The sequence below is a fragment of the Giraffa tippelskirchi genome, chromosome 10 (genome assembly GCF_054371585.1).
Source record: "Giraffa tippelskirchi isolate mGirTip1 chromosome 10, T2T-mGirTip1v1.2.pri, whole genome shotgun sequence".
NCBI lineage: Eukaryota > Metazoa > Chordata > Mammalia > Artiodactyla > Giraffidae > Giraffa > Giraffa tippelskirchi.
In genome coordinates, this window is record NC_137284.1 from 115,884,798 (window position 1) to 115,912,121 (window position 27,324).

Genomic DNA, 27,324 nt, shown 5'->3' on the forward strand with positions numbered 1-27,324 from the left:
TCAAGTACCCTTGCCCTCAGCCCGTAGGAATTTATTACCTGGTATGTGTGTGTGTGTGTATGTTAGTCACTCAACGGCGTCCGACTCTTTGTGATCCCATGGACTTAGCCCACCAGGCTCCTCTGTCCATGGAACTCTCCAGGCCAGAATACTGGAGTGGGTTGCCATTCCCTTTCCAGGGGATCTTCCTGACTCAGCGATCGAACCCAGGTCTCCTGTATTACAGACAGATTCTTTCACTGTCTGAGCCACGAGAGAAGCCTTTACCTGGTGGGTAACCCCAAATTTTGTTTCTGAAAGATCTAAGCTTCCCTTGGGGCTTCCCTGGTAGGCTCAGTGGTAAAGAATCTGCCTGCCAGTGCAGGAGACACGGGTTTGATCCCTGATCAGGGAAGATCTCATATGACAAGGAGGAACCAAGCCCATGGGCCACAACAACTAAGCCTGTGCTCTCGAGCCTGGGAGCCCCAACTTCTGAAGCCCACATGCCCTAGAGTCTGTGCTCTGAGACAAGAAAAGCCACTGCAATGAGAAGCCTGCACACCACAACCAGAGAGTAGCCCTGCACAACAACAAAGACTCAACACTGCGAAATAAATAAATAAACTTAAATCTTAAAAAAAAAAACAAAAACTAAGCTGTTAGCGGTTCTGCCTTGTGCAGCTACTACACCATTCTATGAATTTTATGCCACTGGGAGCAATGTTAGGAGGTGTCCGAAAGATACTCCCGGTTCTAGAAATACTCCTTTTCCCCAGCATGGTATAGCGGCAATCCTCTTGCCCTTCACATTTAGGGTCTATCATCCCAGCCTACTTGGAATAATTCTTTCTTGCCTGTTTTCTCCAGAGTCATAAGGAGCCCCAGATTCCATCATCAGTTCAGCTTCCAGTCCAGTGGGACCATTGTTGTGTCATCTGGTGGCAGCATTTCTTCCTTAACCTCTAAATGAGCAAAGCTCAAGGTGGCTGGGGAGGAAGTAAAAATTTTCTCAAGTGTAATAAAAACAGTGAGGGGCATCACTCCCACATCCCCCTGTAATTTTTAGACCATGCATTCTGGCTACAGGGGAAAGTATTTTTTGGTCACCAGTTCAGAGCATGTGCCACACTCTTTAGGACAACACTTAGCCATAGCTGAATCATCAATAGGTTATTCTAGCATTCTGTAAATATGACAAGGCCAGTGAATCTTTTAAATTCAACCAATGCCTTATTTCTTTTTGTGATAAATTGAGTTCCTTAGTAATACTGTTTAAGATGTCATGCAGTGAATAAGGCATTCAGTTACATTCCACTGATGATGTAACTGGCAGCAATGTAATGAGGAGGAAAGGGAAATCCTTCATTAGAGGTTCCTGTGAGGATAAGTCATCTTTCATGATGCAGGGGTCTAATGTAGTCAGCCACCCACCAGGTGGGTGACTGGTACACCCAGGGAAATTTTTCTCTATGAATTACTTAGGATTGGTAACTTCTGTTGGTAAACTCAAATGTAGCCAGGCCAGTTTTAATGAAGGGGAGTTTCGTGTTGCTGAGTTCATACCTGAGAACTTCTGTTCCTGCCCCTGTAATAATTTAGTTTATGAAGCCACTGAGAAAGCACCGGGTGACTGGAGAAAGCCTGATGGATGCCCACAGAGTATCTACCTAATTGAGAGCATCCTCAGTTGTGAGATTCTGTTGGTGAGCATTCTTGTGGGGTATGAATAACTCTCACACTCTAGGGCCAATCTCAAAGACTGAGAAAGCGAGTATTTTGGAGTCTACATTGGGTAGATGAGATGTAGGATGGGTGTTCAAAAGATACTGAGTTCAGCATTACAGTATATATTAAAATATCACAAGCACCAAGAATGAAGTCTGCGGTAACTGTGGACTTCAGGTGATAATGACGTGTCAGTGGAAGTTCATCAATCCCAGCAAATGTACCACTCTTGTGAGAGATGTTGACAATGGGGGAGGCTAAGCATGTATGACTTAAAGGGTGTTTGATAATCTCTCTACCTTCAAATCTCTCAACCTTGCCATGAACCTAAAACTGCAATCTAAGATTATAAATATGGATATATCTGATTCTTTAAATTTCTTTTAGTGTTCCATAGTATGGATGTATTAAATTATTTAGCCATTCTTGTATTTTCTTTTTCTTCTTTTGTATTAACTAAATGTATTAATATCTTTATACAGGCTTTCTTGAACTCAATACACAAATGTTTCTCCAGGGAAAATTCTAAGTAGAAGTTATGGATCACAATATATGAATTATTTTTAATTTTAGCCCCCAAATGCTTTATTATTCCCATAGTAGTGTCTAAAAGTATCCATTTTGCCATATTCTTAGCCATTTTGGCTTTTTTCTAGTTTTGGCAAATGGGAACTACTTTCTGGTTGTGGTGCATGGGCTTCTCATTGCAGTGGCTTCTCTTGTTGCGAAGAATTCCATGGACAAAGGAGCCTGGTGTGCTACAGTCCATGAGGTCACAAAGAGTTGGACACAACTGAGCAACTAACACACACACACTCTTGTTGTGGAACACAGGCTCTAGGGCACGTGGGCTTCAGTAGTTGCAGCATATGGGCTCAGTAGTTGTGACTCCTGGCCTCTAGAGCACAGGCTCAGTAGTTGGGGCGCATGGGCTTAGTTGCTTCTCAGTATGTGGGATCTTCCCAGATCAGGACTCAAACCCACGTCACCTGCATTGACAGATGGATACTTTACCACTGAGCCACCAGGGAAGCCCTTTTCAAAAATTTTTCATTTGATGTTATCAAATTTCCTTTTGATTTTTGAGTTTTTAAAAATCTTATTTAAAATGTTTTCCCTACCACCAAGAAAAAAACATATTCCTGTATATTTTTTTAAATATTTGTATGCTTTTCACCAATTCCTTAGATTTTTAATCCATTTGAAATTATCTCTGTGAATAGTATGAAGTTGAAATCGTTTTTTCCAAATGGCTAGTGAATTTTTCCTGCATTGTTTTATTAAAAAATAAGTCTTTTCCCACTGGTTTAAAATGCCATCTTTTCCTATACTGAATTACCACGTATACATGGTTGTATTCATCTATTTATCTTTTTACTATCTCACAATTACACTGCTATTAAAAAGATGTTCAAGTTAATCTTTTTTTTTCTTTTCAGAAAGCTTCCTATTGAACAATTTTATTATTTGTCACAGAACAAAAAAAGTAACGTCTACGGAAATGATTCTTTGTAAGTTTGAGGTTTCTTTTCCTTATATGAAATCAAATAACATTTTTAAGTGGAAATGAGTTATATGCAAAATTTAAAAAGTCCCCAAATTTTCTTCAAGTCTAGGGAACTTCTGGAAAAACAAAAGTCTTCCTTTTTTTAATAGAGATCATTGATTATAGAAACCAAGACCAAAAGAACAAGAATAAAATAGATAGACTAAAACCTACTAATAGTTTGTTGCATTTAAACAAAACAAGAAATTGGAAAGATGGAATAGTAATGTTCAAAAAGATTCATACAGGTCCTCTTGACCCATTTCCCTGCCTTTGACTTTGTTATTCAAACTAATAAGAATCTGTTACATTTCTTAAGATGGTCATAGAAAAAGCCCCAGTGCCCTCAATAAAAATTTTAATCAGAATTTTATGAAAGTGGTTTGTTATGACAATCTACAAATAACTCTTAATAAAATTATTCTATAAGTTTCTCTTTTGGATAAAGAATACTTAACTTACTCTTTGCTTAGAGGAATTATTTTATAGTATATTATTTTTTGCTCTTTGAAATAGTTTGTTGTATGTATTAAAAAGGCCTACTTTGTAATCTTCAGATAAAAATAAAACACTGACAGCACTGACGTAAAAATGAAAATACTAATATTGGTTCTGTTTAGATAATAAGTTAATATAGAGTTCAGCCACAAGAGGGAGCCAAAAAGTTATGAAATTTGTGGTTGCTAGGCCTTTTTCCCTTTGGGATTAATAAACTGAAAAAGAGAGAGTGGCAGTAAGATCATGGAGAGGTTCAGGTCAATGAATTGGTGTCTCTGAGCATTTTTTTTATTTTCATTTTATCCTTTCAAACTTTGAATTTTTAAAAAAGCTTTTCTTTTTTAATTTTTGTTATTTTTCCATTTTGTTTTTTTAATTGAAGTATAGTTCATTTACTATGTTGTATTAGTTTCAAGTGTATAGCAAAGTGATTTCAGTTATACACATACACACACACACACAATTTTTTCCATGTTGAATCAAATTAATTTTAGGCAAGTACTTGTCAAAATCAGCTAAATGAGAAAAATCTTAAATGCTGATTTAATGTTTCATATGTAATAGTCAATCTGGTAGCTCTCGATCACATAGATTCTTATATTCATTGCTTTCCATCCCGTACTCAACCAGAAATTTAACTGGAAGGCATGCTTTTTTTTTTTAGTTCCAACAAACTTAAGAGTCCAAATAAAGATATAAACCTTTTAAAGTGCATGTGGATTGTGTGTTTACAATACATTATAGACTGATAAAATTATATGGCTTATGTACCACTTTCTAAATAGAGGAACATATAAAAAAGCAAACAGTATATTCAATTTTACTGCCTTTGCTATTGACTGATAGCATTCTGTTCATTTTTCATAACTGAAATATTTCAGAAATATTTGTATAGGCCGAAACTAATTGCTGAAATCCAATGAAAGTTGATGACAGTCCTTCTCTAGTGTGGACTTTGTCCCTGGGCTGCAGTGTTATTTCTTGGCACGTAGAGCTCAGAGCAATTAGTAAATACACAACCTTCTAATAGTGAAGTGGTTTAGAAAAGGCATGCCTCTGAGAACTTGTTCAGTTTTGTTCTAGCCTCTCTGCAACTGGGCAACATTTACTCTCATGAGAGGTGAGCGATTCTGGGCAAAGGGGCAAAGCACACACTGTACTTATATGTTTTCTCCAACCAGGCCACACTCAGGTCACTTTAGGTCATGTAATTGCACCACATGCATGGTGTCAGGCTACCTCAGAGCACTTTGGTGCTCTGCCTATGAGCGTGAAGTCAGTAAGAACTAAAGCTCTATTATCATTAGAATAAGTTAGAAATGCAAAACGAGTGGTGAGTGGGGCTGAAGTTAGAATAAGTAATGGAAAAAATTGACCAGCAGACAACTAAGATATGATAATATCATAACCAGTATTAACACTGGTTAATACTCAGTGTTCCAGAAAGTCAGTCATTATCATAAAGACTGTAGTTTGCAAATGGGATACTTCTTTATTCTTAAGCAAGTTGCTAATGGAATTGTGAGCTTTTAAAAGTCCTAATATAAACTAGGATTTGTTTCCTGTTTTTATTCTAGGATGCCCAAACCACCTAATTCAACAGTAGGGTAAGTAGACAACTATATTTTCCTTCCCTGTTATAATCAAGAAAAAAATATTGGCCATCTATATGTCTTAGACAGTGTAAGGACAAGTTATACTTTTCATAGTTCTTTTTTTTTTCTTAATCAAGCAAGAGAAAAGGCTGATACAAGTCCAAAATAACAACATTATTGATTTCCCCCAATTATATTCCCTTCTAATTTTTTAAAGTAAACTTTTAAATTTAGTACTATTTTATATTTACAAAATTATTGGGAAAATAGTACAGAGATTTCCTATTTACCTCATACCCAGTTTCCCCTATTATTACAAATCAATCTTAACTTCTTATGGTGTCTGTAAGAGACCAGGAACTTGTTAAGAATCTTAAGCGGCGAGGTATTTCGGAGAGCCCACCAAGATGCCAAGGCTGCTGAATTCAGTACAGGTTTGCATCAGGGTGACGAGAACAGATGGCCAAACTAACCAAAAATGACCGCTACTGAAAAATATTCTATGATGCAAAAGCAATGAGACATTTTTAAATGTTTCTTACAGAAATTATTCTCATTCTTTCATAGTCACACCATCCATAGGAACTTGCAAAAGCTATTATATAAATCCTGCCAATACTTAGATGGAAAATAGTGATAGAAAAATTTCTGTAACAAGACTTTCACATAAACATTTGTGGCATAACCTATACATTTATTTTGGCCTGGTAAATACAGACATCACACAGCTTTCCCATAACTGCTGTGAGTTCTCACTGTGAGCACTAGAAATGTAGCTCAACTTTGAAACCCTTTCCCTAGCTCTTCTCCTGCAAAAGCCCAGAGCACCGGTACTCCTGGAGCGTGTTTTCTGTTCACTGTTTGCATGCCCTCTGTTGGAGAATCTGAATTATCCCTGGTTATATTTGCTGGGGAAAAAAGAAACAAACAAATTTACTGTCTCACAGTTCTAAAGACTAGAAATTCAAGATGAAGATTTCAGCCTTTTTTAAAACTGTATTTTCTACTTATATATAACACTTCTCTGTTCCTTGGACTTCCTAATTTTGATTCTCCTCTATTTTAGATAACTCTCACACAGTTTTTTTTAAACCTCTGCTAGTTCTTTTTAAGAACTCCGCTTGTTCTTCAAATGATAAGAAAATTGTATCCCTGTCGTCTTTTTAAATTGTTGGTTTTTTTCATTCAGTATACTAGCTATTTTTGGCTTTTTGATTTCTAAACAGTACTGTGTACACTGTGTACATAAACAGGCAGTATATTTTGTTGATTGATTGCTTAAAGAAACAGATGGCCTGGTTGAGTCCAAGATGGTAAGGGATCATTTTGCATGTTGAAATTGAATGCCTAAAAGGATTCCATAAAATGAAGTACAGGGATTCTCTAAAAATAAGATGCAGGAATGGAAAGCAACTAGAAATTCTTCCCATAGTTTTCCAAAAACTACAAAATTCATATATCTTCCACTTCATATTTTTATATAAGTAGCAAAATATATGCACTGATAAAGAATTCACTATGATTTATTTTAAAAATAACATTTTTTTATACATCTAGCAAAATTAAGAAAATTTCATATGTTTTGTGATATCTGTTCCACCAGAATGAGGATAGGGACTTTGGCTCACTGTCATACACCAGGGATTAGAACAGTACCTGCCACAAGAAGAGAGTCCCAATAAATATTGGATGATTAAGTGTTTTCCATTGCACTGCTTTCTATTCTGTTTTGTTTTCTCATCTAAATCTCAGAGAAATCTGCTCCCCGTATCCGATTGAACACCCCTATCATACACACATCTCCCGTGGAGCCATGTTCCCAACTTTTACATCACCCAAGGATCTCTACACTGGCATTAAAGCCCGAACCCAACAGCCGTTCCCTCCCACGGTGCCAACGAAGCCTTATGACACAACAGTTTTGAAGACAAGAGGTAACGTGACTTGAAATCAAAACAGTATTCATTCTTTTTATATTTGAAGTTTATTCAATAATAAAATTAAACAAAAGACCCCATTACAGACTAAATCAAATTCTCTGCAGATGCTCTTTGCTTTTCTTTTTATACAGAGCTTCCTATGATAGAACCAGAAACCAAATGTTGTAGAATTAGTTGCTTGTATTCTACTTGTATTTTCAATGTTTATTTCCTTCCCATTCTCTCTGTGGTTTAGCTTTGACAAATTCCATTCTAGCTCAAGTGATCAGCACAAAGGACAACATTTGGCTCAGAGGGTCAGAGTCTAGACATGCGTGTAGCTGTTGTGATAAAATTGAAGAGATCATCATTGAAATAAGACTCAGGAAGTAATAAGATCAATTTGATCAATTCCTTTGAGCACTTTGGAGTGTCTTTTCGCAGATGCAAACCTTGGGGTCTTCTCAGATATGTTTCATTAAAGAGGATAGTAAGCTCATACACTAGCCATCAATTCTATCCCATACTAGACACCTCAAAACAGAGAATAAATCTATGGAGAAAGACAAGATACTAGATGGCTGGTAAATGACAATGACAAAAGAGGTACATGGTAGACAGAGGTAAATATTTGTTGAATGAACTTTGGTAAGACCCAAGAACTACACTATAATGCAGTTCTTCTGTACATGAATATTTGGACCCAATATAAGAAGAGAATACTGCCATCATCAATATCAACCTCAGCATCTTATTAGGAGGCAGTAAAATTTGAAAGATATGGTGGAGTGTTTAAGAGCATGGACTAGGGAGTCCAACTGCATGGGTAGCATTCTAGCTCTGCCACTTACTCACCATGGACTAAGGGAAAGTTCCTTAACTTCTCTGCCTCCACTTCCCAATCTGTAAAATAGGAATATTCATACCTACTTCATAGATAATAGAGATTGTGTTAGCAGCTACTATTTTGATTATGTACTTTGCTATATATAATGATTTTAGTATGTGTGTAGCATGCTGAATCATTCCATAAAAGGTAGTGAAAGCTATATCAAATATATATATCTATATAAATATATATATATACATGTATGTGTATATGTATAGGATATCTAAGCAGTTGAAATTTTTATGATCTCATTAGGTAAATCATCAAAGTAAATTAATTTTTTCAATCCCTAAATTAGTTAATTTCTGAAATTATATGAAGTGCATACAATTAGGAAGAAATCACACAAATATGTGTTGAATTTATAAAAACACTTTTCAGTGCAGTTGTAGACCAGGGATTGAAGAAATAAGTTACCACCTTAATCTTCTGTTTCAAGCATCTACCTGTCCTTGACCAGTTAGTCACCTTCAGGGGATTTTAAAAAGATGAGTATATTCTAACAACCCTAATAAATGACCTTTTCAGGAACTAGTACTACCTTGGATTTTCTACTCTTCCACTTATTTTAACTCTTCTTTTTTAGAAATAAGTAGAATCTAGGTTAAGAGAGAAGCTCTAGAACCAGACTGCCTAAATTTGAATTATTGCACTTATTCATTGTATGACCTTGGGAAAATTGCTTATTTTCCTTGTGCCTCAATTTCCTCATTTGTTAAAGTGGAAATAATAGTACCTTCCTCATAGCACTCAGTACAATACTGGCTCATACTAAATGTTCAATAAATGCCAGCCTTTGTTCTTATTATATATGGTGATGGGTGTTCAGAGCATGCTTTAATGTGGAGTTTATCATAGGACCAGAAGAAGCCAGGCTGTATTTGGTAAAGCTTCTCCAGCTACCACCAATACCTAAAAAGCTGTATTCTTTAAATGTTCTATTTAAATACTTCTTTTGGTAAGCAAGTACTGACTCCATTTCTTGGTATTTAAACAGAGAAAACCTAGAACAGGCTCAGAAATGTATTTGCTGAGCCTTCAGCACCAGAAAGAGTATCTAGGAAGAGATTTATGATTTACCTAAGAATCCCTTTACCTATGATTTACTTAAATCACCTTTTTTTAAAAAACAAGAAAGGAGCAGTACTGCTGCCCCTTCAATCTGCTGAAGGCACCAGGCTGAGAGATTCATTCTTGCTCTGTGTGGCCCACATGCTGTTCATTAAGGGCAAGAGTCAAACAGAGCTATAACTATAAAGCTCAAATGTGCACCCGAATTCCTCTCTACCTCCTAGTGTTTGTATTTATTGCACCCATAAATCCTATTAATTAAAAGACTGCTTTTCTGGAAAATTTCAGGTAACCCTTACAGATATGAACTGCTTGATTTTCCGATGGATTCCAAGAAGAAAGCATTGGTTTGGCCAGGTCAGCATGTATATTTTGACGTAAGTATCTTTTTAAATGTGTGTTTAAAACAAAGTAAAAGATGCTTTTGCTTTCTATGTTTATAAAAATCCAAAAGATAGATTACTTTTATTTTCTGTATGGATGGAAACATTGAGATTATGACCATGATTCACATTTTTTGTTTGTTTTCTTAACTGATTTTTGTAACATTTCCATATTTACAAAAAGTTCCCTGCAAAATGAAGTAAACGAGGACTGTAGATCATTCACTGTCTCTACAACTCTGTTCTTATGATTCATAATATATCAAGTAACTTCAAATATACATAGAGTAAATGGGAGGTTTCCAGAAAGATTTGCAGTTTAATGTGCCAATTACAGTAGTACCATTGAGCAGAATCAAAAATAAAACAGTAGCCACCATTTATTAAGAAATTGCTACACCCTAACTTCTTTATATATAGGGTGTTATTCGGCCCTTACAATCCACTCAAAAGGTTAGTATGATCATTCCCGTTTTATAAATGAGGAAACTGAGGCTCAGGGAGTTGGTAACTATCTCACAATCATAGAACTCAGGCTCATGAGACTCCAGTCTTTGTTCTTAACCTTTGTACCATGACTCCACATAGTAAAAAGAGAACACTTTTAAATCATGAAGGAAAATATATATTTGAAAATAATAATAGCTAACATTCACTGGCCAGTTAGTTTGTGAGAGGCAATACCAAATGTTTTCCATATATTATGTTCTTGCATCTAATAGTCTGTGAAGTAGGCAAGAAATAATGATGGAAACCTAGAAACATTTGAATTTCTTTGGGAAAGACTACTGTGGCAGACCAGAGTGTGGTCATTGCAATGTCACACAGTCATCTATGAAGCAATTTCCTGTTTGTTTTTTGTAAAGTTATATGTCAAGAAAAATCCTTAAAGATTCATCTACCTGACTAGATGACTTTTATTCTTTCAAGCAAAATCTATATCCAAGTAACCTAGAAATATGAGAAGTTCCTCTTCTTTCAATTCCTCTCATTTCTACCTGCTTATTAAAATACTGCTGTAACTCGTGTCACCCCCCTTGGCAATCTTGATTAGCACCCCTTTACGTAAGTGTGAATTCCAGTGCTTTAACTGAGCTACAGTGACCCTTTGGTTCTGGCCTTCCCTCCTCTCTTCCTTCTCACAGCCTGGCTCGGTTTGCTGGTCCCTGAGCAGGTTCATGGCCACTTCCTCTTCCTGAAATGCTCTCTTCTCTGTCATCTCAGACTTGCTCTTTCTTCAAGGCTCAGCTCAACCCTCATTGTTTCTGTTGCATAGCAGAGAGTGAATCAAATTAGGAAAACTGTGTTCTAGTTCCTGCTACATCTGCCATTTGTTCTCTAATGGGCATGCTCTCTATTCACTGTCTTGCCGCCTTTGCTTTTCCTCCATTCTGTCCCAGGCAGCCTTCCTCCTACCATGCATCCTCTTATACTTTCAACTTTCTCTGTTCCAAAGTCCTAACTAAATACCAAAGACACGTATCTCTGCCACTCTCTTATTTACTCTCCCGCCTCTATTCATTTCATATGCAAATGACAAAGTTCCTAATCATGGTTTCTTAATGTAAAAACAGTGCTGACACAATGACATGAAATATGATCCAATAAAGATCCAGTGTGTCCCCAATGTTAATGTCTCTCCAAAGAGCAAAGTGGTCTCCATAATAGACCTCTTCTCTCTATTAAACCTTAGTAAGCCCCACGACTCAAGACTAAAACAACACATTATATTTAGTGCTTTGTTTTAACATGTTATGACTGTATTAATTCCTGTTATTTTATGGCAATTTATGGAGTTTTTGGTGCCTAGCCCAGGGCACTTAACAGCTGACGCATAGTTTTGCTTGTATCAGGTATTCAATAAATGTTTATTAAATAATTTACAAGTTTCATAGATTTTTATCAGCTCTGCTGGGACTATAACAACCATTTATATAGCACTCCTCCTCTGAGAATGTATTCCAAATTCTAAACAACTAACAAGGCTATGGTTTTTCCAGTAGTCATGTACGGATGTGAGAGTTGGACTATAAAGAAAGCTGAGTGCAGAAGAATTGATGCTTTTGAACTGTGGTGTTGGAGAAGACTCTTGAGAGTTCCTTGGACTGCAAGGAGACCCAACCAGTCCATCCTAAAGGAGATCAGTCCTGGGTGTTCATTGGAAGGACTGATGCTGAAGCTGAAACTCCAATACTTTGGCCGCCTGATGCAAAGAGCTGACTCATTGGAAAAGACCCTGATGCTGAGAAAGATTGAAGGCAGGAGGAAAAGGGGACGACAGAGGATGAGATGGCTGGATGGCATCACCGACTCAATGGACATAGGTTTGGGTAGACTCCCGGAGTTGGTGATGGACAGGGAGGCCTGGTGTGCTGCGGTTCATGGGGTCGCAAAGAGTCGGACACGACTGAGCAACTGAACTGAACTGAAACAACTAACTTACTCCGTTATAGACTTAGAGTGTCTGCTGAGATGTTAACATCTCAGGAATTGGAATTCCTTTCTACTCTGTACTTACCTTCCATATTAGATCCTAACTTTCACCTGTGAATAGTATATTCAACCTAAAGTGAAAGTGATAGTCACTCAGTAGCATCCAACTCTGTGACAGCCCGCCAGGCTCCTTTGTCCATGGAATTCTCCAGGCAAGAATACTGGAGTGGGTAGCCATTCCCTTCTCCATGGGATCTTCTTGACCCAGGGATCGAACGTGGGTCTCCTGCATTGCAGGCAGATTCTTTACCATCTAAGCCACCGGGAAGCCCCCATATTCAACCAATGAATACCTATTGAGTGAATGATCCCCAGCAATCCCTCTCTCACTGTCCTGGCAGCATTACATTACCTAACACACTAAAAACTGGCTAACTCTCCACTCTCAAAAGTTTCCTGACTCTTTAAACTCTTCCCAAGATAACTCAGGCTACAGTAAAATTTTACATTCCCTATTTCCTTCCTCTGTGCCTGTAAGATTGCATTTCAGTAGATCCCTGCTGTTAGATAGACCAAATTGTTGTTCTTCAGTCACTAAGTCATGTCCGACTCTTTGCGACCCCACAAACTGTGGCACCTCATGAACTGAAGACTTCCTTGTCCTTCAGTCTCTCCTGGAGTATGCTCAAACTCATGTCCATTGAGTCGATGATGCCATCCAACCATCTCTTCCTCTGTTGTCCCCTTCTCCTGCCCTCAATCTTTCCCAGCATCAGAGTCTTTTCCAAAGAGTTGGCTCTTCACATCAGGTGGCCAAAGTATTGAAGCTTCAGCTTCAGCATCAGTCCTTCCAGTTAGTATTCGGGGTTGATTTCCTTTAGGATTGATTGGTTTGATCTCCTTTCAGTCCAAGGGACTCTCAAGAGCCTTCTCCAGCACCACAATTCAAAAGCATCAACTCTTTGGGCCAGATTAAGACACAGAATTAATCTTTCCCCTCAGGACAATATTTGAAACAAGCTGGCTTTGCAAATCATGATAAAGAAATAAAGAGGGCTTTATTTAGCCCTGGATAAGCAGGCCACATAATTGTGAAAGGTTTATAGAGCTGGTTATTTAATACTTCTTGAGAAGATTTTTACCAAGTGACTTTTATCATGCCTACTTTAAGTATGTGAATGGGGTTCTCTCCAACCGCCCAGGGTTGCGGTGAGCAGCACTGCCCTTCGGCCCAGGAACTTTAGAATGCCTGTGCTTTATAAGGCCCAGCTTTGGCTAACTGTGCCCCTCCTTGTGGGGCAGAAAGTTTATGGGAACAAGAGGATGTGTCCATCTGAACCAGTGCTCCCCAGTCTCTTGACCCAGATTGATGCTGGACGGCACATTCCCTGACAAGTGGCTTTGAACAGTTTCAGGCCCTTTATGGGGTCTCTTCCCCAGGTCCATCCTCCCAGGGGTTGACAGTGCTGCCAAGCTAGTATATCCCTCTAGGCCAAACAGGTGGCCAAGAGGTGGCGGTAACAGGTATATGGAACTTGAACTTAAGGGATAGGTACCCTTGTATAAAAGGCACCTCATAGTTTGGGATGGAAGTGGGGGTAAGAAAGCAGTAAGAAAGCAGTCAGGGGCCAGGGGCTAGCAGTTGGCTCTTTCTGAACCACCATGTCCCAGTACAATACTTCGGATAGTCTAAGAAGTCTAAATTTGAACCTGGTCTTCCAGATTGTTTTGAAAGTATCCTATCAAGATAGGAGAGTGAAACACACTTACTTAATAGTTTATTTGCTTGATTTACAAATTGAACTACTTAGACTAATGGAATGTGGGCTCTCACTGTACTAAAACCCCAGGACCTGCAAATGTTAAGGGTGGGCCTGACTGTAAGGAGAAGTTCACAAGGTTCAAGAAGTATTTATTCCATACTTCCCACCACCACCCCACCTCTGCTCTTGCTGTTCCTTGAGTCTCTCCCTCTGCATGCCACTCAAGGCCTACTTGCTGCGGTGTCACCTAACATGGTCTCTTGTCTCCTCCCACCCTGTGCTTCCAGCACCACTTCCCTACTCAGCTGGAATCAATTTCTCCCTCCTCTGAACTTCCAAATTATTTTGTCTTAACCTCTCCTGTAGCAAAGAGTTACTGTCCATCTTATAGTCATTTATGTTCATGCCGTATGTCCCCTTCTAGCCAATATACTCGATGACAAGATTTGTTTCTGATCCATCCATGTGTCTGCCACTACCTTACACATGTAGGTGCTCTGTAAATATGTATTGAAAATCATCAATCTGAGAAAAGGTGAATTTCTAAGTAAACAAAAAGACTACAGTGAAACCCATTCATTCACTTTTATGTGCATACCTCCTTTTGAAAATATAAAACTCTATTTGTAAAGCAGTTATGTCTACAGAATGAAATTTTTATTTGAATTTGAGTGAGTTAGCCTTCATCAGAAATTCATTAATGATATCATATGATATCATTTTAGGCAGGGAAGGAAAAGTAGGAGGCACACAATTTTGGCTGTATCTCAGAGCCCTTTATTTCTCTAATAAAATTTCATTGCATTTCTCCAAAGTATACTTTCAGACGCCCTGCTAAAGTAAAGGAATTTTCAAAAAGACCTCCTTTGATAAAAATACTGTGTTTATCTCTGCATACAGTTTAGGTTACAGTTGCCGAATCTTAGTAATTAATGAAGGAAAAGTATTATGATCTTTTCTAATAGCAATGATCTTTTATATTCATATTCTAGCTTCCTAAATGTGTTGAGAAAAACAAGCCAGTGTTCTACCCAAAACCACCTAAAACCTTCGCTCCTAACACTTCTTTAAATTCATTGGACCCTATTAACTCTCTAAGAGAAGTCAACATACAAAGAAATCTCGAGAGGTCCCACTGGATCACTTCATATAATCATGATTTTACAGGTATGAGTTCACTTTAATGAGTAAAAAGAACAAACTTAGAATATTTAACAAGTTGCTATTACAGCTTTATCTTCTAATATTTCCCCCTGTTTTCTTAATCTAAGTAGCAATAGGAATAAGGTGGGTGGTAAGTTCCTCTTAGAGGGTAATTGGGAAGTTAAGTTTGTTTTCATTTTTTATCATTTCTAATTATATTACAAAGGGGAACAGGTAAGTGTTTCTATAAAAAGGTCTAAATTTATGTAGCATTCTTCATTTACTTTAACAAAATAATAAGATGTGATGTTTCCATTAAGGTCTGGGGCCCATGAATCCCCTTGAACTGGATGATTACCATGAAAAGGAGGTAGCAGAGTTAACTGGACAGATAGGATTTGACCCAGAGCCTGTAAGTAATTGCAGTCAACTCTCAGTTATTTAGGGGCAAAGTATCTAGATTTTGGGGCTTCCCAGGTGGCTCAGTGGGTAAAGAATCCACCTGCAATGCAGGAGACGCCAGTGCAATTGCTGTGTTAGGAAGATCGCCTGGAGGAGGGCGTGGCAACTCACTCCAGTATTCTTGCCTGGAGAATCCCATTGAAAGAGGAGCCATAGGGTCCCAGAGTCAGACATGACTGACGTGACTGAGCACACATGCACGCACACATCTAGGTTTGGGCTCCTCCTTGCTTTACTCATTTTTTATTTGCTTCCTGAATAGTGGTGACCAAGCCAGCAAAGGGAAAATTTAACTCAGTTCAGAAGTTAATTCTGAATTGATTCGAACTTGTCCACTATTTTGAAGAACAAGAAGGGTTTCTTATCTTCATCACATGGGTGCATGCTAAGTCACTTCAGTTGTGTCCGACTTTTTGCAGCCCTATGGACTGCAGCCCGCCAGGCTCCTCTGTCTACAGGATTTTCCAGGCAGGAATACTGGAGTGGGTTGCCATGCCCTCCTTCAGGAGACTTCCAGACCCAGAGATCAAACCCATGTCTCATTATGTCTCCTGCATTGACAGGCAGGTTCTTTACCACTAGCGCTACCTGGCAAGTCCTTTCTTCATCACAGTACTGGGTTATTTTTGTTTTGTTTTATTTTGTTTTACAGATTTTCTACTATGCTACTGTTGCTAAAATTTACAAAGGAATTGGTTTATGAACATTTACCTAGTAATAAATGTGATTCTTAATAAATTATATGAATCTTTGCATATTTTATATCTTGAACATTTTCACTGCTTTTGAAGAGATAAAGGCTTCCTCTTGATATCCACAATAATTGAGAGTTAGCTGAATTACAAACAAAAGCCAATAAATTCTCTGCCAATATCAAGAGATTTCTTAATTGATTATGTGAAATGTCCTAAAAGAAATGATCAAGCCTTTTTGTGATAGAAGTTATAATCTCTTGGCTTAATTATGCAAGTGAAATAAAATGACCTAATAGGATACATTTATGTTGTTTTATTTGGACCTAAATTTTATCCTCTAAAACTCAGTTTTTTAATCAAGATTAATATTTCCAAAGATGTAGGTTGTGGAAAGTCACCTAAAAAATAATGATAAGGTATTTCAACATGAACTCTTTTTTAGACTGAATGAACACATTTATTTTATATACCTTCAATATTTCTCAGGCTGATATAATAAATCATAACACTAGAAGTAGTTCCACAGACTGTGCCTTATCATTCACTAAAAGGTTTTTAATTTCCTCTATTTTTTACCTGTAACAAGCATTCTCTAAGGCTAGAGAAGACTGTACATATACTCTGACATTGTCAGGTGTGTTCAACAGCTGTCCAGATTTCCACAGATTTAAGCCTGTAGAGTCCAGCCCTCAGGGAGCAGCTTTATCATTTTTACAAGGAAATACATGTACAGTTATACAAAGGATGTTTATCAAGTATATTATGTGCAAAATTATTGTGCAAGTAAATCAACACCTAAATTTTTTATTAATAACAAGATAAAATATGCCTAAAATAGTTGGAAATTTAAAAGAAAGTTTCAGTGAATCTTGCTGGTTTCTAATTAAAACATAAATAATGGAGTCTGAGAAGGCATGTTTTACTGGTGATAAATATGTGTATGAAATATTTTGTTGTAGAATAAAGTAAAGGTACTAATGACTGCTTCTTGCATATAGGGATACCATCAAAGTAAGATATAATATATTATATACTTTCTTGTTTATGATAAATTTAACTGTATTTCAAAGAAATTTTTTTCTTGTTTTCATAGTATCTATTCAAATCTGATTAGCTAAAGGAAATAACAAATATATTGGTAACAGTATGCAAACTCTTCCAACTATGAACAGATTAGCTTTCAAAAAGCTGTTCCCAAGTCCTTATTTTTTCTAATTCCAAACTAGAGTTATATTTTCACCATTCTTATTTTTATTATCTTTGCTATCAATTCCATCATTGTCACACATTCATTCATTTTTAGTTTTCTTTCTTAAACAGATTATAAAACTGTTTAATGTTCAATGTTAACATACAGAAAAGTCTAAATAATTTTACAGTTAAGACCTGTATACCCATGGTCTAGATTTTACCGTTAGCATTTTACTATACTTATTTTATCACACATCTATCTATCTTGCCATCACGCTAAACATCAATAAATTCACTTTTTTTTTCTGCATTTCAGTGTAAATCTGTGATTTACACTGAATCCTAAACACTCAGCGTGTGTGTGTGTGTGTGTGTGTGTGTGTGTGTGTGTGCGCGTGCATGTGTGCTCAGTCGACTTTTGGGGACCCCACGGACTGTAGCCTGCCAGGCTCTTCTGTCCATGGGATTTTTCCAGGCAAGAGCACTGGAGTGGGTCCCCATGCCCTCCTCCAGGGGATCTTCTTGACCTAGGGATCAAACCCGAGTCTCCTCTTGCATTGCAGGCAGATTCTTTACCGCTGAGCCACCTGGGAACCTCAAAAATGCATACCATTAATTGGACTTAAATTAGTTTTTTCTTTTAAGATGATAGCTCAGTTGGTAAAGAATCCTCCTGCAGTGCAGGAGACGCCAGTTCCCTGGATTGGGAAGATCCGATGGAGAAGGGGTAGGCTACGCACTCCAATATTCTTGGGCTTCCCTTGTGGCTCAGCTGGTAAATAATCTGCCTGCAATGCAGGAGGCCTGAGTTCGATCCCTGGGTTGGGAAGATTCCCCTGGAAAAGGAAAAGGCTACCCACTCCAGTGTTCTGGCTTGGAGAATTCCATGGACTGTTTAGTCCATGGGGTCACAAAGAGTCAGACATGACTCAGTGATTTTCACTTCACTTCACATACCTTCATTACAATTACACAAATCTTAAGTGTACATTCAATAAGTTTCGATAAATGCATACACCTTTGTAACCCAAACCCCTATCAATATATTCAACATTACCATCCTCCTAGAAAGTTCCCTCATGCCCCTTCCAAGTCAACTCCTCCCTCTTCCTTTTACCCCTCCCCCCAGTCATGTATCTATTAATAACCCCTTAAACACACTCATTGCTTTTGCAGTTACCAGACATGATTGAGTTCACAATATTTGTCAAACATCTCAAAAAGAAGCACAGCTATGATAAGTCCCTGTCAGACCAGTGTTTCTCCAAGCATAGCATATCACTGGCCTTAGCATCACTCGAGATGCTTATTAAGAGAGCAGATTCCTAAGCCCTACTGCAGACCCTCTGCATCACAATCTCAGAAGACCAAGCTTGGGAATCTTATTTTCTGCTAACTCCAAAGCTGATTCTGAGTCAACCAAGGTTTAAGAAGGTCTAATAAAGAAGGCTTTGGCTGAGATTTAAATAATTGCACATAACTTATAACATCATCTATTGGTGACAGATATCATCATAAAACATGACCTGTTTTATTCCAGTAAGTTCTTTTATATCTTGGAAAGTCTGAAAGCAAAGAGTTCCTACATGGAAAAATTTCTCTATAGCCAAGTAAAAATGTGCCCTTTCCTTATAAAAACATGTGTTTATTAGGACCCAAATTTCAATGTCTTTAAATATCAGTGAACATTGCAGTGTTTACTCCAACCCATCCTGTGTTTGCTCAGATAGTGAAAATAGGTATAAATTTTGACCTGCCATTTGTGGCAATATCCTGACAATGCTAGGTCTATTAATTAGTTGCTTTTCTCTTTTTTATCCTACCACCACAGCAAGAAAAATTCCATCCTGCCTTAAAGCCCACCAGACCCTTGGAAGGACGAATTGCCCGACTGATTCAGAACCGACGTCCTCTGGAGGCTATTCTCGAGCAAAGACCATCTTCCTGTCCAGACTGTACCCCTAGAGTTTTGTGTACTTTTCATACCTTTGTGCCCAGTTCTACGGAAATGATGGCTCTGAGCGATAACATACCTGCAGGTGTGACACATAAAAACCAGGAGATTGAAGAAAAGATTAAGGAAGAACAAAGCTTGCTATCTACCTATGCACTCCCATCCTGTTACCCAACAAAAGATCTGGCTAATACTTACGACGTAAAACCATTTCCAAAAATCACAGATACTAAAAAGACAGAAGATTTGTACTGGAGACAGCTGTCATTAAAACCCCAACTTATACCTTACTGTAACCCAGATCATTACATTCCCTATGAACATTTAAATCAGTATAATATATACAAAAACCCTGTTAGCCTTAGTAAGCCTGGTAGTTTACAAAGTAAACCAGACTTGAAAACTTTTGATTTTGAACACTTTTTAAGTACGCCAGAACAGTTGACCTTGAATATGGAGGATGATGAAGAAACAAAACCTATCCTGGATTGGATTCCTAGAGCTGGAGTGGCCAAACCTCAAACGGACCTACTGGAGCTTAAGAATGCTTTTTCAAAAACTGCTGCACAAAAACGTTTCCATAAATCAGTTCTAGAAGACTATAAAGACCTCAGGGATAAAGAGCACTTGGGAAAGAAACACCAATTCTATGGCCATAATTCCTATTATTTCTATAATTGAGCTATTCGTCCTTCCCTTCAAAACCCAGCTTCTTGCAAGAAAAGGAAAAATATAACAGAATTTCTTCCTCATTGCTGGATTCTGTTTTCTGGAGAAGCCATAATGAGCTTGTTAATGAGGTTTATGTTTCCAGGTATTTAAGTTAGGGTCTGGTCAGAAGAACCCAGAAAAGGTGATATTCTGACTTCTTCAAAAGTTTAACAATTTGGCAATAAAATAGAACCAGAAAAATTTATAGTCTTTAATCTCATTTTCAAATTATATGCCAAGGAATATTTCCAAAATCATGATAAACAATGTGTATGACAAAATTTTACAAAAAATATTTGAAAAAAACTCAAATTCCCAATAATTGACAAATGTCTATACAAACTATAGTAGTACCTTAATAAAATAAATATATGGGCACTGTCCCTATAGGTAAATGTTTGTATAAAATAACACTAGGTACAAAGACAAAATTCAAAAGCCCAGTTAACTGAGGGACCGACAGCTCTACAAACTACATTACCTTAATAAATATGTGGGCCCTGTTCTTTATGTAAACATGTGGACAAAATAAGTTAGTAGGAAAGACAAAACTCAAAATGCCCTGCATGCACACACATTCCAAGTTGGATGTTTCTTTTCCTTTCACCTTCTGATAGAGAAACATAACCATTTCTTTTATGAAGAAAAAATGATTTTATTGCAAAGATCTAGAAATGTTTTAATTAGTAACTGATGAACTCTATGGCAAGAAAGGATGGTGTCTTAGTCTGTTTGGGCTGCTATGACAAAATACCACAAACTAGGTGGCTTATGTAAACAACAAACATTGTTCTCACAGTTCTGGAGGTGGGGAAGTCTAGGTCATGGCACTGGCAGGTTTGGTGTCTGGTAAGGCTCTGCTTCCTCATTGACCGCCATCTTCTCACCACAACCTCACTTGCTAAAAGAAGCAAGGGGTCTCTCTGGGCTTCTTTTAAGGGCACTAATCCCATTCATGAAGTCTCTGCCTTCATGAACTAAAGTGAAAGTCGCTAAGTCATGTCCAACTCTTTGCGACCCCATAGACTATACAGTCTGTGGAATTCTCTAGGCCAGAACTGGAATGGGTAGCCTTTCCCTTCTCCAGAGGATCTTCCCAACCCAAGGATCGAACCCAGGTCTCCTGCACTGCAGGCAGATTCTTTACCACCTGAGCTACCAGGGAAGCCCAAGAATACTGGAGTGGGTAGCTATCCCTTCTCAATTGGATCTTTCCAACCCAGAAGTTGAACTGGGGTCTCCTGTATTGCAGGTAGAAACTAATCACATCCCAAAGACTCCCACCTCCTAATAATCTTGGGAGTTAGGATTTCAATATATAAATTTCCAGGGAGGGGGATACAAACATTCAGACCATAGCAGATGGCTGGATATCTATTATTCTAAAGCCAAATATCATGATTTTTAGAAGGTGTCCACCAAGAGTTTATATGACTGCTAAATGGAATCAACTCATTTATTGATAACATGCCAAGAGGTATGTTTTAGACAGTTTACCATGGAAAGTTCATGAGGAATTTCTGAGTGTTTTTTTGAGACTTAATATTTGTTTTTGTTTCATGACCAATATGTCATTTGGTTACACCCTCTTTAAAAGTATTCTGGGCTAAAATTATGGAATTTTTTCCAAATTTTATTCTGTAGCACTAGTTATATTCGTTACATTAGGTATTGTGGAAAGCAAAAAGTCACATGGTAAAATAACGTTGGGGAAAACTGGGAGCAACAAAGTCAATCACATGACTTACAGGATTCTCCACATCTTCTGACATGTAAACATATTGGGGTATGCCTAAGGTGAGGGGGATGGGCTTCCCTGGTGGCTCAGTGATAAAGAATCCATTTGCCAATGCAGGTTTGATCCCTAATCCAGGAAGATCCCCTGGAGAAGAAAAGGGCACCCCACTCCAGTATTCTTGCCTGGTAAATTTCATAGACTGAGGAGCCTAGTGGGCTATACAGTCCATGGGGTCACGAAGAGTCAGACATGACTTAGTGACTGAACAACACGGCAAAGAAGTCGGGGTGGGGGTGGGGGGATTGGACCTCGATAGGCAAAATGAGGACCAAAATGAGGACAACCACACAGCGACTCGGTAGAGTTTGCTCTTCAGTAACTCTACTGACTTCTGGTTTCCATTGTTGCTATTGAGAGGCGTGATATATATCTACTTGTAATTTTCTTAAGTAGATAATCTCTCTTTTACATCTATTTTAAATACTTCCTTTTGTCTAGAGAGTTCTGATGTTCCATCACCAGGTCTTAATGCTGATTTTGTTTATCCTGTTTGCATTCATGTGCTTCCTGAATCTGAGACTCATGTCTTACATCAGTTTTGGAAAATTCTCAGATTTATATTTTCAAACACAGGCCTCTCCTAATTTTCTCCATTTTAGTCTTCTGAAACTCTAAATAGACCTCCTTATACTATCTTTCTTATGTCTTAACTTCTCTAATTTCTCTTTTGTATATTCTACCATTTGTCCTCTAAATTACATTTAGTAATTTCTTTGTATCTACCTTCCATTTCATCAATTCTTTCATTTGTACCTTTTTTTTAAACCCGTTTTTAAAATGTGCTTTGTGGCCCATCTTTTGAGTTTTTAATGTAGCATGATTGGATATATTTACTTATTGTGTGTGTGTGTGTGTGTGTGTGTGTGTGTGTGTGTGTGTGTGTGTGTGTGTGTGTGCGCGCGCGTGTGTGTGTGTGTGTGTGTGTGCGCGCGCGCGCGCACGCGCTTAGTCGCTTCGGTCATATCTGACTCTTTGTAACCCCACGAACTGTAGCCTGCCAGGCTGTTCATGGAATTTTTTGGGCACAAATACTGGAATGGGTTGCCATGCCCTTCTCCAGGGGATCTTCCAGACCCAAGGATTGAACCCAAGTCTCCTGCATCTCCTGCATTGCAGGCGGATTCTTTACCACTGAGGCACCAGGGAAGCCCATATACTTATTTTATATATATTTTAAAATTAATTAATCTATAATCCAGTCACTAAAATATCAAGAACTCACATGCTATGTTCCTCCTCATTCTATTTCCCAGCCTGTCCTCTCAGAATCACAGTAGGCATTATCCTTTCCTTTAGTTACAGCTATGGCTTAGTCTTTCTTGTCCTTGAATTTTGTATAAAGCTTACCCTATATATGAAGTTTATTTCAGTGACTTTAACTTTCATTTACAGAAATTATTTTTATCTCTTTTTAAAATCTGCCACATTATTTCTGATAGTCCCTTGTTTGTTGCACATGTTTTCATTTCCTTCTTTATCTAAATGTTTTCAAATATCACTTCACGTTATATATTGTAAAGGTAAATAAAATTTATTTTCTCTGTTTATAAAGGAAAAAAGTGGAGAAGGAAATGGCAACCCACTCCCCCTGGAGAATCCCAGGGATGGCGGAGCCTGGTGGGCTGCCATCTATGGGGTTGCACAGAGTCGGACACGACTGAAGCGACTTAGCAGCAGCAGGTAGATAGAGCTTCACCTTGGGAGCTTAATGCAGGTGTAACCATTTATTTCTCAGGAAAATAAAAGTTTTATTTTTCTTTTGGATGAGGACAACTCATTAAACAAATGGCTACCACAGTTCCCAAGTGAACTTACGGTGAAATAATGTGAAAAAATAAAAACTTAACTAAGAAGGATTTGGCCACAAACTGTGATGTCAAGTCCTCCTGTGGAAAACAGGTTACCATTAATCCAAATAATAAGTGACAATAGTGCTGCCAAATGGAAAATAGGGCACTACTGATCCTAAAGCCTCATCTTATATGCTAGCTAAAAACATCATGAGATAAAAGGATTATAATTAGTTTAGCTGTATAAATTGTGTAAGGTCTTATTTTGATTTGGTAGTTTCTTCTAGATTACCTACATACAGCTATTTTATATTGTGCTTATTCAGTAATAAATGCATTTGCTTTCTTTCCATAGTGATGTGAGGTCTCTCTTTTTCAGTAAGGTTTTTACTTCAACAATATCTAATAATTCCAACACCTGTGGCCGTTTGTGACTGTAATTTTGCTCTTTATTGGTTTTCATTATTATCTCATGCACAGCATTTCTTAAACATGGAACCTGGGTTGACTGAGATATTTCTCTGGAGATTTGAGTTTGTTTTTGCCAGACACCAGAACACATCACCTATCTACAACTACTTGTTCAGTTTTCTGCTAAAGGCTCCTCAGACCATGCAGGTGAAATAAATCAAACCTTAAACCACCATGTGGACAGACCTGTGGTTATGAATTATCAGAGGATACTTTTTCCTCCCATCCAGTACCCAAGACCAAGCCAGACAAGACTAATTTGGTTCTTCCCTTTGCCAATGAGCAGACTATTTTATCCTTTAGATTCAAGTTTTTCACCATTATGCAGGGGTCTCAGCCAACTGAGACCCCTCCCTACTCCACTACTCTTCTTTTGTATGAGCTTTACTTCCATTCTGCAGTTGTTGTTTAGTGGATAAGTCATGTCCCAACTCTTTTACAACCCAGACTGTAGCCTGCCAGGGTTCTCTGTACATGGGATTTCCCAGGCAAGAGTACTGGAGTGGGTTGCCATTTCCTTCTCCAGGGGATCTTCCCGACCCAGGGATCGAACACACAGCTCCTCCACTGAAGGAGCCACCAGATGCTGAGCCACCAGAGATGCTCTTAAAGCCTAAGGCTCTTTCACTTCAGCAAATGTCCACAAGGTGTCTCTAGAGTCAACTTATGCTTATCACAGTTTTCAGTTCTTGCTGCCTGCCTCACCCCTGCCTCCAACTACACTTATTTTCCCTCATTTTCTTGCAACCTCATTAGATGTTTTAGTTTAAGGGGGTGGTATTTTACTAGATTTTTTTCTTATCATGAACATTTAAAAAAATATATCACCCATTGTGCTGATGGAAGGAGAAATCTAAGGCATTTGTTTTATAATAGTTATACCCCTTACCAGCCACTACAATAGGAAAAGATGGAGATAGAAAAGATATACAAATATGGAACTGGGCAACTTGTAGAATAGTACTGTTCTCAACTAATTCTCTCTGGTATCTTGAATACATGGTAAGCACTATGAATCTCTTTAGAACCTGAATACACGGATATTAAGCACAAAGGTTGTAGTATCTGCTTTACTACAGGAATGTGCCAAGTGTTCATTTTTGCTCTTGTTCACTTTCTCATTTTCCTACTAGTTTCAATAACAAGTCTTTATCCCCAATTTCCTTAGGTAAAGGTGTTAAGGACTTCTGATTTTCTATTCTCCCCCTCATGGAAATAAATTTGAAATGTCAATCAATTCACTAGGCCACTTGATGTATTGCTAATTCTGCATGGCCTGCAGTACCAGCACAATGTCGCTACTCCCCATCAGTCAACTGAACAAAGGCTAGTAACTTCTGATACCACATACACAGAAGATTTGAAATAGAACAAATACCTATCTATTTAAGGCCCAAGTATTCCTTGAAGAGATATGGGTGGCAACATTAGGACTTGGCTTCAAACATACGGACTGAATTTGCAAGGTGTTAACTGAGCTCGGTTTTTCAAAAACTTGGGTAGCTAGTCAAATGAGCCTACTCCAGTATTACAGTTAAAACACTATCTTGGTCCATTCCAAAAGCCACAGAAGGTCTTGAATATTCAAGTGTTGTGATTTCTTCTCTGTTTTACAGCACTTCTGTGGCAGCAGTGTGTGAGATTAGGGACAGGAAAATGGGAAATCAGGACACAGAAAACAATAAAAATAATCTATTTGTATAAGGAGATAGATGATCTGGAGAACTTATAGGACCAGTGGTTTAAGAGGGGTCTAAGATAATCTAGGTTAACCTACTACTATCTATTGCCTGGGGCTTCCCAGATAGCTCAGTGGTAGAGAATCTGCCTGCCAAGAAGGGGTTCAATGAATGGGGTGGGGAAGATACCCTGGAGGAGGAAATGGCAACCCACTCCAGTATTCTTGCCTGAGAAATCCCATGGACAGAGATGTCTGGCAGGCTATAGTCCATGTGGTCCCAAGAATCCCACGCACCTGAGTAATTAAACAACAATCTATTGCTTAATTGGAGGCAGAAGGAAGGATGCTAGAACATTAGCTCTGCCAGAGAAAAAGTCCTCACTGATTTACTCCACCGTCCTAGACAGTGCCTGGCACATAGTACGTATTCAATAAACACTTGACTGAATGAATATAGCACCGTCTGACAGAATATGGGAAAGGAGGAAAAAGTCAAACTCGGGGGGCTGAATTTGAAGGACAGGAGTCGAGAAATTTCCCAGTGACAAAACTGGGGATGTCTGGAATGAGAGCTAGTGGTGGAGGAAAAGTATGATTACTGGAAGCTGTAGTGATCAAACCTGTTTTTTCGTTTGTTTGGTTTTGGCCTTGCCGTGCAGGCATGTAGGATTCTAGTCCTCCCAACAGGGATCCAACCGCATTCCCGGCGTTGGAAACGAGGAGTCTTAAGTTCTGGACCGCCAGAAGTCCCTTGTATTTCTAACGACTCCAACCACATCAGCTTGCTTGAACATGAGCTTCACCTAGGTTAGATGGAACGCAAATCCTCTACAGAGTTCCAAAGATTCGCTAGTCATGTAAAAATGTTTCTTTCTGGATGCTGGTCGCACACACCCCTTGCTTTTTTTGCACACAAACGCGAGAAGCACGTGTAGAAAAGCAGGTGGTAAAAAAGAAGCCAGCAGGTGAGGGGCCAGAACTATAATCCAGTCTCTGCCTCAACTGTAGCAGCTGCTCTAGTCTTCAGGGCTCCATCAAGGGACGATTTGGAAGAAGATAACTTAAAGTTACAGCGGGTAGGCGAAACAAGAACAAGGTCAGGAGCTCGTGTCTAACTCTTCCTGGTTACGGGCTATTTCTGTTGGGTGCATCTGGCGCCAGCGGCGGAAATACGACCGAGGCTGGGTAAAGGTCTCCAGCTGAAGGGATGACAGCCAAGAGACCTCTGGTGTGTCCAAGTCGATCGTTTCCCTCCGAGCAGACACAACATGCTGCTCAAAGAGCATTACGTCAACCAGCACGAGACTGGTTACCTTACAAGAAGATAACGCTATCGATCCACCGCTCGACTCCCCTCCACCCTCCCCTACGGCAGACGCAAGCACACCAAGGCCAGGACTGAGGTCAGCCCCTTCCGGCACAACCTCGGTGTCGTACCTCTAATGGCCTGTCGTAATTGCCAGAAAGGAAAGGCCGGGAGAGGAAGGGCACTCAACACTGTACCCCCACCCCCAAGCATGCTAGTCGGCATGCGCGCGCCCAGAGTCCGCGCCCGGAGACCCGAACCAATGAGGCGCGGTGACGTCACTGCGTATCCGGTCGCCGGGACGCACGTCAGGGGCCC

At 38.7% G+C, this 27,324-nt stretch overlaps 1 protein-coding gene and 1 long non-coding RNA gene across 7 annotated transcripts in view; one reads left to right on the forward strand and one right to left on the reverse strand.

Annotated features, from left to right (window-relative positions):
• The window catches only part of SPMIP4 (sperm microtubule inner protein 4), a 34,175-nt gene extending 14,014 nt beyond the window's left edge, over positions 1 to 20,161 (forward strand). For all 6 annotated transcript variants that reach the window (XM_081533853.1, XM_081533852.1, XM_081533855.1 and 3 more), the window contains 7 exons: positions 3,147 to 3,218; positions 5,329 to 5,358; positions 7,099 to 7,280; positions 9,514 to 9,602; positions 14,797 to 14,971; positions 15,268 to 15,359; positions 19,127 to 20,161. In XM_081533853.1, coding sequence (XP_081389979.1) covers positions 3,147 to 3,218; positions 5,329 to 5,358; positions 7,099 to 7,280; positions 9,514 to 9,602; positions 14,797 to 14,971; positions 15,268 to 15,359; positions 19,127 to 19,930 — 1,444 coding nt within the window. In that variant the 3' untranslated portion in view covers positions 19,931 to 20,161. The remainder of the gene's footprint in view (positions 1 to 3,146; positions 3,219 to 5,328; positions 5,359 to 7,098; positions 7,281 to 9,513; positions 9,603 to 14,796; positions 14,972 to 15,267; positions 15,360 to 19,126) is intronic.
• LOC145523498 (uncharacterized) lies at positions 17,592 to 27,262 on the reverse strand. Its single transcript, XR_014066628.1, has 3 exons — positions 26,300 to 27,262; positions 21,245 to 24,516; positions 17,592 to 18,034 (listed from the first exon to the last, which is right to left on the reverse strand). It is a non-coding gene; the product is annotated as an uncharacterized LOC145523498 (long non-coding RNA).
• Between the last annotated feature and the right edge of the window lie 62 nt (positions 27,263 to 27,324).